Raw genomic sequence first — 15,407 nt, 5'->3', positions numbered from 1 at the left:
ATTATCTACATAAATTAATCTCTTATAGCCTAAGTGCTAAGTGTTACTTTATAGCCCAAAACATGTCTATCTAATTTTATCTACATCTAAGACTACTCTTAAACTAGCCAAAGAGCTAGTTCTATATTTTTGACAACACATATATTAAATGACTAAATTAAGTTATATTTAAAACTAATAAATTATAAAAATTATGAAATTGGTATGTTTTGATAGATCTTGAATTTAGATAAATATTGATGGAAGAATCATCAAAAACAGAGTCAAAACGAAGGAGAAATAGGTTTCCAAATATTTATCGAGAGGTTAATTTGGAAACTGAAAAATGAATACTCCTGGAATATTCTCGGCTTTGCTCAGCTCCTAAATTAGCTCGGCTCTGTTTGGTTGGCGAGACAGAGGTAGGAAGGATGGGGGTGCCGGCAGTGTATGGCAGCGGCAGACTCTGGCGACGTGGAAAATGGGCAGTGGACGGATCTACACCAGGGTGGAATTGATTTGCGATGAAGCTCGACAGCAGCGGCATGGGTTAGTCTTCTCAGGTCTGGTTGGTGTTTGGCTGCCTAAGGGAGTAAGAAGGAGATGGGGACGACGGCTAACCGGCGGCAGTGCGAGTGGCAGCGAGATCTTCGGTGATGGGGCTTACTAGCAACGGGGACGGCCGGTTTGGGTGGTGGCACTGAGAGAATTTGAGGAGGAGGTGGTGTAGGTGCCGGGATGGAGAGCAGCGAGGGAGAAGGACTCGGGTCCTTTTAAAGCCGGTGGAGAGAGGGAACAGGCGGAGCACTGTGGCAAGCATGGCCATAGTGGCGGCTCGGGCGCGAGGCGGCTGTGTGTTGTGCAGCGGGATTCGCAGGCGGCGGCACAGTGCAGGGCGGCACGGAAACACGCACAGGCCACGCATCGTGCGCAGGATTTGCGGTGGCAGAGTGAAAAAGGTGTGCGGCGGCGATGGAGGCGAAGAGAGCATTAAATCGTCTAATTTCTTTTCTCTGTTCTTTGAATCTTTTTTTAAATTTTAAGGGTATGACAGATTCATTCGAGGAAATATGTTAGAATATTATAGTTTTATCAAAATGACAGGGGCATTAAATCGTTGCATGACTGTCCTACGTCATGAAAATATCAGAAATTAATTTTGTTAGCCACCTACCTTAGTTTTATATATTTCTTTAAAAGAATTGAGCTTATCTCTGTGCGCCAGTTTACTATTGGCAGTGATATTCATTGAAATTTTACATGCTGTCATAGAAATAGATTGAGAACATTATATGTTTGACTGAATTGCAAGTATAAATGTTTTAAAAAATAAATTCCTATAATCCATATCCATAAGGGAAAAGCATAATAATTATGCTAATTGAAATTGTGCAGCTCTTATGCAATTAGAATTGATTATTCAAATCTCTTAGTGAACCTATGCCAAGGACATTCCACCGCATTTCGCAATGAGGAATAAAATAAATACAAACTCATCTTCAAACAACAAAATATCTTTTAATGCACAAGGTTCTGGAAAAATCTGAAAAATTGATCATCGGGAGAGATCAAAAAATCCTCGTTACAAGAAAAATTCAAGCAACTTGTCTGGTTTTCCTTGTCAAGTCACCGTGATCATCCTTTCGGACCTATTCCCAGGACTCCCCAAACTATTATTTGTCAGGTCCAGTTGTTCTTTGACATTGCTATTCAATGATAGTCACAAGCATTCGATCTAGCAAACTCAACATGAATAACAGTAAAGTATTCACAAACAGTCCAGAGACTCTCCTGAATATTTATAGATATATTTAGTGTTGGTACAACGGTTGCCCCTGCTTTCCGAGATACAGGGGCTAATGGAAAGAGTCCCTCTTGAATATTAATGATAGAACTGGACTAATAACAAGCCAGTACATATATCCAACTCCTGGTTGGTGGATACCAATATGGTACATGTACAATCTCACCTTGTGCGTTGGTACTTTCCCAAATGAAAGTTATGCACATCTTGTTAGAAATCGCCAGAGATACGACGCTTGCACGTCGTCGGCGAGCTCCCTGGAAGATACACGCACGCGAACACAATTGGAAACCAGAGAACGCACGAATGTGTGCTGCAATGCAGCAGCGTTTTTTGGGACTCTATTGCTTGAATATAAAGGAGGTTACAGACTCGACATCGTCGTGGCCACTGGCTCTCCGACGGGCGCGGCATGCCGTTCACACGTTCCAGCATGCCGCGTCAACCGCTATGACTCCGCTCTGGCATGAACGCGCATGGCTCGAGCTACAAACGCGCACAACCAATTGACATGATCGTGCTCTGAACCGAAATTGAAACAAACAAACCCAAACTCGACGCTAAGCGCTCAAGACTTATTCTAACAATTCTCCCCCTAATTCTTGACGCGCAACACTACTGACCTGACAAGTTCTAAAGTCCAATCTTCTCGCAAAGATCCTGGAACTTCACTCTGCAAAGAGACTTCGTGAGAATGTCCCCAAGTTGCTCTTCTGTCCCGATGAGCTTCACTTCGATTTTTCCCTGTGCTGCATACTCCCTGATCAAATGAAACCTTGTGTCTATGTGTCGACTACGATCATTCAGCACTGGATTCTTGATGAGGGAAATAGCAGACTTGTTGTCCACCCTTAGCAATGGCATGCTCACTTCTGAATTCAGGATTTCAGCTAGCAGCCTTGCCAACCACACAGCTTGACAAGTAGCAGTTGCAGCAGCAATATATTCAGCTTCACAACTTGACATGGCCACCACTATCTGTTTTGCAGATTGCCAACTAACAGGACTATCACCAAGGAAGAAAATAACACCAGTAGTGCTCTTTCGGCCATCAATATCTCCTGCTAAGTCACTATCACTATACCCCTCCAAACTTGGTTGTACTCCTTTCTTCCTTGGGTAAAACAGACCCCAGTCACATGTGCCAGCAATATATCTCAGAATGTGTTTCACTGCTAGCAAATGATCCATGTGTGGCTCTTCCATGAACCTACTCACATACCCAACTGAATAAGCAAGATCAGGGCGAGTATTCACTAAATACCTGAGGCTGCCAATCAAACTTCTATAGAAAGTTGCATCCACAAGAGGACTGGTGCTCTGCTTACTAAGTTTCAGTCTGGGCTCCATTGGTATCTTGCATGGATTGCATTCAGTCATCCTTGCCTTCTCCAAAATCTTCTTAGCATAGCTGCTCTGACTGAGGAAAAACCCATCTTCATGCTGTTTCACCTCAATGCCAAGATAATAATGTAGCAACCCCAAATCACTCATCTTGAACAATTTAGTCATCTCCTTCTTGAATTGTTGGATCCCTTCTCTGCTGCTACCAGTGATCACAAAATCATCTACATAAACCCCCAGTACCAGGCGCTCACCACTATCTCCTCTGCAGTATATAGCATGGTCTGAAGGACACTTCGGAAAACCCAGCAGAGTCAAGCTCTCATCCAGCTTCTGATTCCAAGCTCGAGGTGCTTGATGTAGCCCATATAGTGCCTTGTGTAGCTTAAACACTTGATGCTCCCTTCCAGCTCTCACAAAACCAGGAGGTTGTTCAACAAACACTTCTTCCTGCAGATTTCCATTCAAGAAGGCTGACTTGACATCCATATGGTGTACCTCCCAGCCCAGATGAGCCGCCATGGCCATGATCAGCCGCACTGCTTCCAGCTGTGCCACAGGCGCAAAGACTTCACCGTAGTCGATGCCATGGCGTTAGGCATACCCCTTTACAACCAATCTCGCCTTGTGCCGCACCACTTTTCCCTGCTCATCTCGCTTCACTTTGAACACCCACTTCAAACTGATCGCTCGTCGCCCTTTGGGGAGCTCAGCCAGCGACCAGGTCTGGTTCTCTTCAATGGATTGCAGCTCTTCTTCCATCGCCTTACGCCAACACGGCTGACGTTCCGCATCCGCCAATGTAGCCGGTTCCTTGGCGCTCACTGCGTGCAGCTCACCGTGGCCCAGATTGCGGATTGCCTCCCCAAGGATGTTCTCCACGGTTCGGAACCGCAAGGGTGCGTCGTCGTCGTGGTCGGCATCTAGGTGGCTCCCTAGCTCCGTCGGTGGCGAGACCAGGTGTACTGGAGTGGAAGCCGCGCCACCAGCTCCCCCGGGCGTCTGCGGTGGTGACGCCGGCGACTCCACAGGTTCTTCTTGTGGTTCTTCCCGCCCGGTGATCACCATGTACTCCACTGTAAACGTGTCGCTGGCATCAGCCTTGCCTTCATCTTCATCGTCCCAATTCCACTGAGCATCTTCATCGAACACCACATCTCTGGTGATGTGAACTCGCCGCGTGCTCGGAACGCCTTGGAGCCTCGTTCATAGCCGATGAACACCATGCGCTGACCCCTGTCCTCCAGCTTCTTCAAGTGGGGCATCGTGTTCTTCACATAAACAATGCATCCAAATGTGCGGAGATGATGAACCGATGGCTTCTTGCTGTACCAAGCTTCAAATGGTGTCATACCTTCCACACTCTTCATCGGCGTCCGGTTCAGCACATACACAGCAATGAGCACAGCCTCCCCCCAAAACCAATTCGGGAGCCCTTTCGCTTTCATCATGCTCCGGGCAGTGCCCACCACGGTGGCGTTCCGCCGTTCCACGACTCCATTCTGCTGAGGGGAGTATGGCGCCGTTGTTTGCTGCCGCACGCCATGTTCCAGACAGTAGTCGTGGAGCTCTGCTAAATTGAACTCCTCGCCACGGTCAGTCCGTAGCGTGCCCATCTTCTATCCTGTCTCTGCCTCGGCCGTGAACTGAAACTGCTTGATTGCTGCAGTGGCTTGATCCTTCGTCTTCAACAGAGCTACTGACATGAACCTGCTCTTGTCATCCACCATGAGCAGAAAGTATTGATTTCCGCTTGGTGTGGCTGGCGTGATCTTGCCGCAAATGTCTCCGTGCACCAATTCCAGCACTCGCCCGGCGCGGTACTGAGCTTGATCTGGGAACGACGTCCTCCTCTGCTTCCCTTCCAGACAAGCTTCGTAAAGTTGATCCACTTGACTGAATTCAGGAAGTCCGCGTACTAGATCCTCACGGGCCATCCTCCTCATTGCCGGAAAGTTTAGGTGCCCCAACCGTGCATGCCAGCGCCAAGCCGCCTCACTGCCTGGCAGCGCCAAGCACACCGGCCGCGCGAGCTCAACAGAGAGCACATACAGGCGGTTCTGGGCACGCTTCACCTTGGCAAGCATGCGTCCTCCCAGTTCACGAATCGTCATCACTCCGCCATCAATCAGCACCTGATAACCTCCCTCGTCGAGTTGACCCACACTCACAATGTTCGTTGTGAGCTGGGGGATGTAGTAGACACCGGCGAAGGAGCGATGCTCGCCGTTCTTGTAGACGAACATCACGGTCCCGCATCCTTCGATCTGCGCGACGGAGTCATCGCCGAACCGCACCGTTCTGTAGACTTTGGTGTTCATCTCGACGAAGGCGGCTCGTGACCCCGTCATGTGGTTCGTCGCTCCAGTGTCAAGGATCCATCGCTTGGCGTCGCGGTTCTCCTCCGCTCTCCCAAGCTGCACGAAGACCTATTCCTCCCGGATTTGGGGCGGGGAGCACGCCGACGCCTCCACAGGCCCGATGTCGAGGTTCGGGGCCAAGCATGACACCGCCCGCTCCTGCACGGCCTCACATTTCACCGCTCCAGTCATCGGTGTGATCGCGGGGGAGTCCTGTACCGGCGACGAAATGGGGATTCTGCCGACACTCGCTCGCAACAGCAGTAAAGCAGCCTCCTCTTCGTGGGCCACATGGGCCTGCTCCTTCTTCGGCTTCGACCTGCACTCCCGGGCCCAATGCCCATGTTTTCCACACCTCCGGCACTGGTCCGAGGCCACTGGCGGCCCACCCGACTATGATCTGCCGCCATGGCCCATTCGTGGACGCCCATTCGAACGCCCCCTTCCTCGACGCGCGAAGTTCTTGCCTGAGCCGCCGCTGCCGTCATGATTCTCGGCCTCGCGCCGTTTTCTCCTTGCATCCCATTCCTCCTCTGTCAAGTACAACTTGCCATCGTGTTGCACCGTTGACGATGGCGGCTCGAACACATCTTCGGCGGCCTTCAACCTCCCCGTCGCATTTGCCAGCATGAGCTTGGACACGTCAAGCAGCGTCTCATTTGCCAGCACGATCTGACGAAATCGCTGCGGCATGCTGCGGAACAGCTTCTCCACTACCTTGGTCTCCTCCACAACCTCGCCGAGAGTCGCCAGAGTGGCCACCATGCCGCTTAGTCGTAGAGCGAACTCTTCAACGGACTCACCATGCTTGAACGCCGCCGCCTCGAACTGTCTGCGCAGCTGTTGGGCTCTTGACTTCTTCACGCGGTCATCGCCAACTCGCATGGTCTTGATAGCATCCCAGGCTTCCTTCGCCGTTCCTTTGTCGGCGATCACGGACACCATCTCCAGCGGCACGACGCTGCACAGAGCACCGAGCGCCATCATGTCTTCCTGAGAATCCACGCCTCCTGTATCGACGGCGGCCCAGAGTGCTCGGGCCCTGAGCTTGACCTTCATGAGGAGTGCCCACTTAGTGTAGTTCGTTTTGGTGAGAACGGGGTAGCTAGTCCCGCCTGACACCTCACGCACCACCCGCTGGACCACGATGCCATCCTTGGCGCCGCTCCCCTCGCCTTTCCCGTCGCCGGCCATGAGTGCGTAGTCGATTGCGCGGTCTCGATTTCAACGGCGGTACCTTGCCGCGATCGAGCTCCCCCCCGCAACCGGCTCTGATACCACTTGTTACAAATCGCCAGAGATACGACACTTGCACGTCGTCGACGAGCTCCCTGGAAGACACATGCACGCGAACACAATTGGAAACCAGAGAACGCATGAATGTGTGCTGCAATGCAGCAGCGTTTTTCGGGACTCTATTGCTTGAATATAAAGGAGGTTACAGACTCGACATCGTCATGGCCACTGGCTCTCCGACGGGCGCGGCATGCCGTTCGCACGTTCCAGCATGCCGCGTCAACCGCTATGACTCCACTCCGGCATGAACGCGCATGCCTCGAGCTACAAACGTGCACAACCAATTGACATGATCGTGCTCTGAACCGAAATTGAAACAAACAAACCCAAACTCGACGCAAAGCACTCAAGACTTATTCTAACAGATCTTAAAGCAACCAAGCTTGTCATCTCAGCTAGCTGCTTAATGTTCCGTGAAACGATCATTCAGAAACTATGGCGCATCCTTTATTTTCTTTCATTATAGGTTTTATCGTAGCAAACCACAATACCAGAATGTCTAGGAGAAAACTTACGGATAGACCTCCAAGACACCTCGAGCTCCAAATTTCTTGATCAACTTATAGTCACTGAACCCTGCTTTGATGAAGATGTCACGCCAGTCATTTAAGTCCCGTTGCCGGCCTCCTTTTATGAGCATCATGCCGATGTCCATTAAGAGTTGGGTTTCAAACATTGGCCCGGAGGCAGGGTCGAGAACTATATCTCGGATCAGAACTTTTCCTCCATCTTCTCGTGAAGGTACTGCCTTCTTGCAATTGGCAAGGATCTTCACGCAGTCCTCATCACTCCAGTGGTGCAGCACCATCTGCCAGGGAAAAGTTCAATAATGTTAGTTGAGGACATGAAAATTATAGAGCTTAATAATTATAGACAACAATCTGCATAACTTGAATGGTTTTGTATACACGAAAAATGTTTTGTTCGAATTAATGCGTTATTTTTTTGGCAATGAAACACGTAAAAGAGTTTCAATTTCGTGTACCACTTATACCTTGAGTATCACAACTTGAGCAGGTGGGATGAACTTGAACATGTCACCTCCAACATAGTTAACGACACCATCAGCCGGTATTTTGCGAACCTCGTATGGAAGGTCCAGCACGGTGACCTTTATGTGTGGGAAGGCCTTCACAATGGCCTTCGCCGTCGTGCCATCCCCATGGTAGCAGCAATCTGTCAATGACTTTATCCCCTGGAATATTTCACGGAATTCTCGCAACGCAATGTCGACCCCAAAGTTGTCGTGGACTACCAAACCTTTGATTGCCATCTTATGGAACTCTGGATGCAACCGCTCCATACTCTCCTCGAACAGTGATGCTCCATGCACATGATCAAAAGGTGGTGTCTTGTCTTCCTTCTTGAGCCAGGCGGCTAGCCCCATTGCCAAGTCAATATAGTGGGTCGAGGTCACAGTGAGCAGGAAAGGTGCATGGTTGATGTGCCCATCTGCAGCGATGCCATCCACCAAGAGGTAGGACAGGGGGGTGAGCGAGTAGGTGTCCTCAACCATGGCGAAGACGCCAGACGATGCCAACAGCCGCATGAGGCGGCCAAGGAATTGAAGCTTAGCCGCGGGAAGTGATAGCGCGGTGACCAGGTCAGGCAGTGTGGCGGCGCCGCCTAGGCGGTGGATGGCTGTGGGGATGCCAAGCTCCACAGCACACTTCAGTGCCATGGATTTGAGGTAGTAGAGGCTGTGGCGCCATAGGTCGGCCTGTGCCTGCAGCAGCTCGGCGTCAGTGGGAACTACAATGGAATGAGCCTGAGCTGCCATTTGTTGCTATACCTTACGATTCCTGGGTGTAGTTTTATGTGGTTTGCTTGGATGGCTCTGCATGCTTTGCGAGGGTTAATATAGTACAGCTTACCTGCTGTTAAGAAGTACTAATAATTATGACTGAGCTATCATCACGTGGATCACGTGGGACGCGATGATAGACATCGTGCTATCATCAAGTCTGGAAAATGACTGTGTACCACGATTGAGATGGGGTCTATGTCTCAGCAATGTCGGAAGGTCATGGACACCAACCCATATCCTCTATAGTACTGCAGTACGTCATTTTTGAACAGCTCTCTACAGTACTGTACAGTCTCGACTGTCCGATCAGAACATAACAGCTAATATTTACTATTACAGTACACATAGCTACAGTATAAAAGTGCAGCCCAACATCTTCAAATATTGTGTCAACAACACTTGCTACATTATTAAGACAGAGATGATTTAAGCGGATATAGTAAAAAGATAATATTTTAAAGTAAATCCTTTTGAGAAAAGAAGGTATTTTGAATGTGATAAAAATTGACATATTGTAATACATTGTAAAAACAAGAAGAATAAAAATATAACAAGAAGAAGAAGAGTGATGGCAAGAAGGTATTCAAGAAGTATTTAAAAAAAAGAAAGATGGTCAAACTTGCTATGTTATATGGGATTCGGATGCAAGCTCAAACTCCGACTCTCATGATGAGAAGTTATCTTAAAATGGTCTTGCCGGTACATTCATCAAGGAGGCACATCCATTCTTCTCCACACATTTTTGCCTCATGGCAAAAAGTGACTCTAAGGTAGTATATGATAAATACAAATATTTATATGATGTTGTTGAATTGATAAATGATTTTGATAATTTTATGAGCAAAGAAAGAATAAAACTTAAGAAATTGAAGACAAAATACAGTTCTCTTTAAGGATCCTATAAGCAGTTAAAGACATTTTATGAGGGTCTAAAAGAAACTCATGAGATGGTTAAGGAAGTTCATGACTCTCTTATTGCTCATAAAATCAATAAAACTAAAGTAGATATGGGTATCTCTTGCAATATTCTAGATGACATGTCTACTTCACTTTCATGAGTACATTTATCTTGCATAATGATTTGCTTAGCTTGCCTAAAATTACATGTTGCAATAATTCTTTGCTTGTTGATGAGAACAATAAGTTAAAATGAAAGGTTGAAAAACTAACCAATGATCTAACAAGATGCTATATTGAAGAATCCAAGATTAAACAAATCTTATATGATCAAAGGTTCTCCATCAAGAATGAAGGCTTTGGGTATGTTCCAAAAAATGGTAAGAAAATATTTATCCATCACAAAACCTTTTTTGTGAAAGGTAGTTGTTATTGTATAAAGTGCAAGACACCCGAGCATGTTGAAAAAGATTATAAAAATGTTAAGCATAATTCATATGCATCTTTTGATTCATATTCTATTCTTAAGAGATATTAAATTGGTAGTGTTAAAGTTAAATTTATTGACACTCCTATAATTGGTGCTAAAAAGAATGTCATTTGGGTGCTTAAAGCATTGGTAACTAATATCAAAGGATCCAAACAAGTTTAGGTACCTAAAAGAGTTTAACTTTGTTTTATAGGTAAACTACAAGTCCGGTGGCATTGGATGCTAGATAGTGGGTGCATTCAACACATGATCCGAACTCAAAGGATGTTCACTTCTATAAGCAATGATGGATCAGAATATGACAAAATAAATATTGGAGATAATAGCAAACAAAAGGTAAAAGATTTATGTAAAATTACTATCTCATGTGATTTGTCTATTTCAAATGTCTTACTAGTTGAGTCACTAAATTTCAATTTAGTATATGTCGCTCAACTTTCTTATTATCACTACCCTATAACTATCCTTCTCCACCCTTCATCAATACTTAGTTGCTCCCGGGCCACCACACCAACGACTTAGCTCCCACCCAGCCCCACGCCCACCGTAGCCTCCTCCACTGCACAACTTCATCTACATCTCAGAGCTGATGCCACCTCCTCAACCACCCTGACATCGACCTCCTCCACACCGACACCTGGGCTCCTGCCCCACACCTCCTCAACAGCACAACCTCCTCCACATCTAGGAGCTGACGCCACCTCCTCATCCAACTTGACGCTGGCCTGCTCCACATCGATGCCTTGGTTCCTGTCTTGCACCACTAAGCCCTCCTTGGTCTCCTACACCCTAACGCTGCCACCTCGACCCCAACCTTCACCATGAGCTCTCACACCCTCCTCCACCCTTACACTGCCGCCATAACAAGGTATGAATGGATGGATTATTGCTAGAGAATTTTAGATGTATTTTAGAGGATTTAAAGTGCATTCTAAATGGTTTAGGTGAATTTTAGATTATTTTAGGTCAATTATAGATTACTTTTAAGTGCCTTTTTGAGGATTTTAGGTGCATTTTAAACGATTTAGGTGAATTTTAGATGATTTTAGGTCAATTATAGACTAATTTTAGTTGTATTTTTAGGATTTTAGTGGATTCATTTTCTTTCAAATGTCAAGCAAACAAAAAACATCGATGAAATTTCTGCAAGTTTTCACGACTCACACATTTTATCGAACATGCAATATGCGAACACCTCTTTATACGCAATCTGATTCTGTAGTGTCGGCGGTGGCGGATGTGTCCATGGGCGCCATGGACTTCACCTGTTGTTGCATGTTGAACACACACAATATGCTTGATGCCACGGTGGTAATGCTCGATAGGCCTCCTACTCGCGAAGAAACGCGAAGATGGGGAAGAGGAGGTTGCCGACGAATGTGAGGGAGCAGCCAGGCCTTGCTGTGTCACCGTCAGAGACAAAGATGTCGATGCTATTGGTGGTGAGTTTCTCGATAAGGTCATCGTCGTTGGGGAACTCGATGTAGCACTACTCACCACGAAGGCATTGGACCTGGGCGCAGTGAGCAGGAAGCTAGCGACGAGGTTTGTTGTGGGATGGCGCCTCCGCTTGGATTTCTAGATCGGGCATGGGGTCTGGGCTGGCGGTGGCGTGGGTGTGTCAACGGCGAGGCGGGGAGTGTGAAGAGGGCTGAGTGAAGGGACTTGGTCTGCAAGGAAGACACAGACCGCCGCTGTTGGAGTTGATCGGGCGTGGGGTCTGAGCTGGCGGTGGTGTGGGTGTGTCAACAGCGAGGCGGGGAGTGCGAAGAGGGCCGAGTGAAGGGACTTGGTCTGCAAGGAAGGCACAGACCACCGCTGTTGGAGTTGACGCTCGCAAGAGAGATTTAGTGCTGTTGCCGCCTCCTACGAGGATGAGTGATACGAGAGAGAACGAATCGTTCCCGATCTAAACTAGGGGTGCTGTTTTCTCCGGTGGATTGACTGGGTTTGGGTCGGATTCATTACAACCCACATCCGAGCCAAATGTACTTTCGGCTCAACCCGGGTTCCATCCCACCCGTGGGTACTGTTCCCCACGAGGGCGAGATCGAGTCCCAATCCCGGTCGATCCCGGTATAGCCAAACGAGGCCTAAATGGGATACATCACGCACATGTACTAATGTGAAGCTATAGCCAGTTTCCACGTTGTTTTTGCCAGTTTAACTGTAACAGTTCACAGTTATGTTAAGATGATAACCCTCGAATTGTTTGAATGTCACTACACAAAAACACCTTATCAATACCGGTTCAAAATCGTCATCAATGATAGGCTTTGAACTGTTATTGATTATTCGGCACTGACTATCTGTGATGAGTATAGAATCGACACTAAAAATCGCTATCAGTGCTGGTTGGAGCTACCAACCAGTATTGATAGTCGGTCTCGATTCAACGTTTTTTGAGTCGAAAAAGTTTCAATTTTTTTTTTTTTACCAGAGGCATCCGACCAGAGGTTATCCACCCGGCCGTACCTAATATTCGTAAACTCACGTGATATTCGCTCGCATACTGCAACTAAGACTCGAACCAAGACCTCCTGTGAGCATACATAAACCCTCTAACCATCTTAGTTAATGTCCATTCGTGAGTACAGAAGCAAAATAAATACTTTTAATATCTTCTGACTGAACGTTTGAATAGCTATTTGGATATCTAAATGATCGCAAATAAAAAGTGATCAACTACAAAGGTGTAGATCTCGTCAAGAGCTACAATTTTAATATAAAGTTTTTTCCCATTCGACTTCGGTGAAAAAGTTATGAATTTTTTAATATCAGCTATCATAGACCACTGTTGCAACTTTATTATAATTATTTGGGTATTTAAATGACCTTAAATTAAAAAGTTTTCAACTATAAAATTGTAGATCTCATCAAGAGCTATAATTTTCATATAAAGTTTTTCTCAATCCGACTTCGTGTGAAAAAAATATAAATTTTTTAAGTTGAGCTGTGACAGTACCTATTATTAGTCACGGTTCGTAAATAGAACCGGCATTGATGTATCAGTGCTGGTTCTAGACACGAACCGATACTAATACAGTCACTATTTGTCTCGGTTCGTGGCTGGAACCGATACTGATGTATCAGTGTCGGTTCTAGTCAAGAACTGTTACTAATTATTAGTGTCGGTTCTTATCTTATCAGCTGTTTTCTACATGCGGAAGTTTAAAAATCGGACTGATACGTCTTCAGTGCCAATTACTATCGAACCGACACTAATAAAACACTATATATATGGTGTTCTATAGTAGTGGGTAATGGATATCAAACTACGGATGAGAAACAAAAGTTAAAATTGGACATTTCACAAACGAAACTGACTCTTTTTGCAAGATATAAATAATTTTCGTGTCCAAATTAAATGTCCCACTACAAGACAAAATTTACGTACAAACCAGCCAGCATATACTACAGTCATTTAGTCATTTTCGGTTCCCCTCCATTTTGCATTGTAGCGCAATTGCTCCACTAAACCTTGGTGGTTTTCCCGTACCAAGATCTGGTTCCCATACTGAAATTTCTAAACACGAAGCATAAAAAGTAGATGACATTGTTGCAACTGCTGCAATCTAGAATGAATGAAAACCGTGTGTTAAATATCGAATATAATTTACATTCCCATGGATGCAGCAAGAAGTAGTTCACAGTTTGGCGGTAACATAACTCAAGAACTCAAAATTAACTCACATAGCCCCGTGTATTGTACTTTTCATCCCCTTGTTTCCGCTGATCATATTTCACAACTATAAAAATTATTTTTCGAGACACTTAAAGGTAATTTTCTATAGACGGTTTATTTAAAAAACCGCTTGAACAATTGGTGAGGACCTCCTACGGTTACAAATTACCTATTTTCACAGGCAGTTCCTTATGTGAACTGCATGTGATAATAGATTGATAATAGATTATTATCATAGGTAGTTCACATAAGGAACCGTCTGTAAGAATGGTCATTTCCACAGGCGGTTCCTTATGTGAACCGACTCTGGAAATGACTATCCATTAAAAAATTCATAACTTTTGTATATGACGTCAGATGAGGAAAAAATCTATGTAAAAATTGTAGCCCTCGATAAGACCTACAACTTTGTAGTTGACAGTTTTTTTATTTGAAGTCATTTAGATATACAAATAATCGTTTGAATGGCATATAAATGAATTCAAATGAAAAACTTTTCAACTACGAAGTTGTAGATCTCGTTGAGGGCTATAATTTTCATATAAACTTTATACTCATGCTACTTCATCTAAAAAACTTTATCCTTATCCTCCTTATGTGAACCGTCTGTAGAAATGACCACATTATCGCAGGTGGTCCGTTTAAGGAACCGTATGTGAAAATAGGTGACAGTTTATCTTCCAAAATTCATAACATTTTCATACGAAGTCGGATGAGGATAAAGTTTATATGAAAATTGTAGCCCTCGACGAGATCTACAACTTTATAGTTGAAAAGTAATTTATATGCCCAAATAATCATTTAAAGTTTCAGATTGTAGATATCAAAAGAATTACATATGCTCATATGTTCAGTAGTCGTTCTCTGGTGTGATGGTGGGGAGGGATCGCGCGATCCGACAGGTTTCGAGTTCGAGTGCCAAAATCCGTGTAGCGCGCGTATTTCGCGCGAAAAACCGTGTGGGGTTCCTGGTCGGTTCAAATTTTTTTTTTTTGCTTTTTTTGGTTCAAAAAATATCAATTGAGGGACCGACTATCGTAGGCGGTCCGCTTAAAGAACCGTCTGTGGAAATTAATTTTCATAGGCGGTCCTCTTAAGGAACCGCCTGTGGAAACTTATTTTCACAGGCGGTTTTTTAAGTGAACCGCCTGTGATAATAGATTTCCACATGCGGTCACTTTTGCGCATGTGGAAATCATTCATTTTTATAGTCCTTCGATCGCAGGCGGATGCACTAAACGCCTGTAAAAATGAGTTACCACCCGCCTCTAGAAATAATTTTTGTAGTAGTGTTTAATGGTCTATTTGCTGAAGATCCATTGTAGCTTCTTAGGGTCGGAACCGTCCTTGGAGGGCATTCACACTATGTGAATAATAAACAAAGGTAATACTATATAAGTGACGGGCAGGATCCATCACTTAAGTAGTATCAGGTTAGGATTTACTTATGATAAGTTATCAATGATGAGTCATAAAGTTATTTGTCACCGATGATATAAGTGATTGGTTATAAATTTATCCGCCACTGATGACATAAATGACAGATCAAATTTTAACCGCTTATGATAAACCCATCAATAACGGATCATCCTATATCAGTTATTAGTGGCGGATCAAGTTGTGACCCGTCACTAATGACGGGATGACCTGTCACTTTTTGAACAGTTTAAATCATTCACTATTATGTATAAGAATACACAAGTGCCTAATGCTTTATGAACTGTTTGAGTAGGAAAAGAAAAATA

At 45.2% G+C, this 15,407-nt stretch overlaps 1 protein-coding gene across 1 annotated transcript; it reads right to left on the bottom strand.

Moving 5' to 3' along the window:
• Positions 1-7,250: 7,250 nt before the first annotated feature.
• LOC133886649 (flavonoid O-methyltransferase-like protein Os11g0303600) lies at positions 7,251-8,636 on the bottom strand. The gene is made up of 2 exons (XM_062326386.1): positions 7,778-8,636; positions 7,251-7,591 (listed from the first exon to the last, which is right to left on the bottom strand). The coding sequence occupies exons 1-2, from the start codon at positions 8,561-8,563 to the stop codon at positions 7,295-7,297; spliced, it is 1,083 nt and encodes a 360-aa protein (XP_062182370.1). The 5' UTR covers positions 8,564-8,636; the 3' UTR covers positions 7,251-7,294.
• Between the last annotated feature and the right edge of the window lie 6,771 nt (positions 8,637-15,407).

This window comes from Phragmites australis, chromosome 12, assembly GCF_958298935.1.
Source record: "Phragmites australis chromosome 12, lpPhrAust1.1, whole genome shotgun sequence".
Taxonomy (NCBI): domain Eukaryota; kingdom Viridiplantae; phylum Streptophyta; class Magnoliopsida; order Poales; family Poaceae; genus Phragmites; species Phragmites australis.
Note: the sequence above shows the minus strand (reverse complement) of the source record. Positions and strands in the feature narration are given on the sequence as shown.

Excerpts from the sequence above, each read along its gene's own strand:
- LOC133886649 (XM_062326386.1), bottom strand. The coding sequence starts at position 8,563 with ATGGCAGCTCAGGCTCATTCCATTGTAGTTCCCACTGACGCCGAGCTG. Across the intron at positions 7,592-7,777 it reads CTCAAGTTGTGATACTCAAG|ATGGTGCTGCACCACTGGAG; the intron begins GTATAAGTGGTA and ends TTTCCCTGGCAG.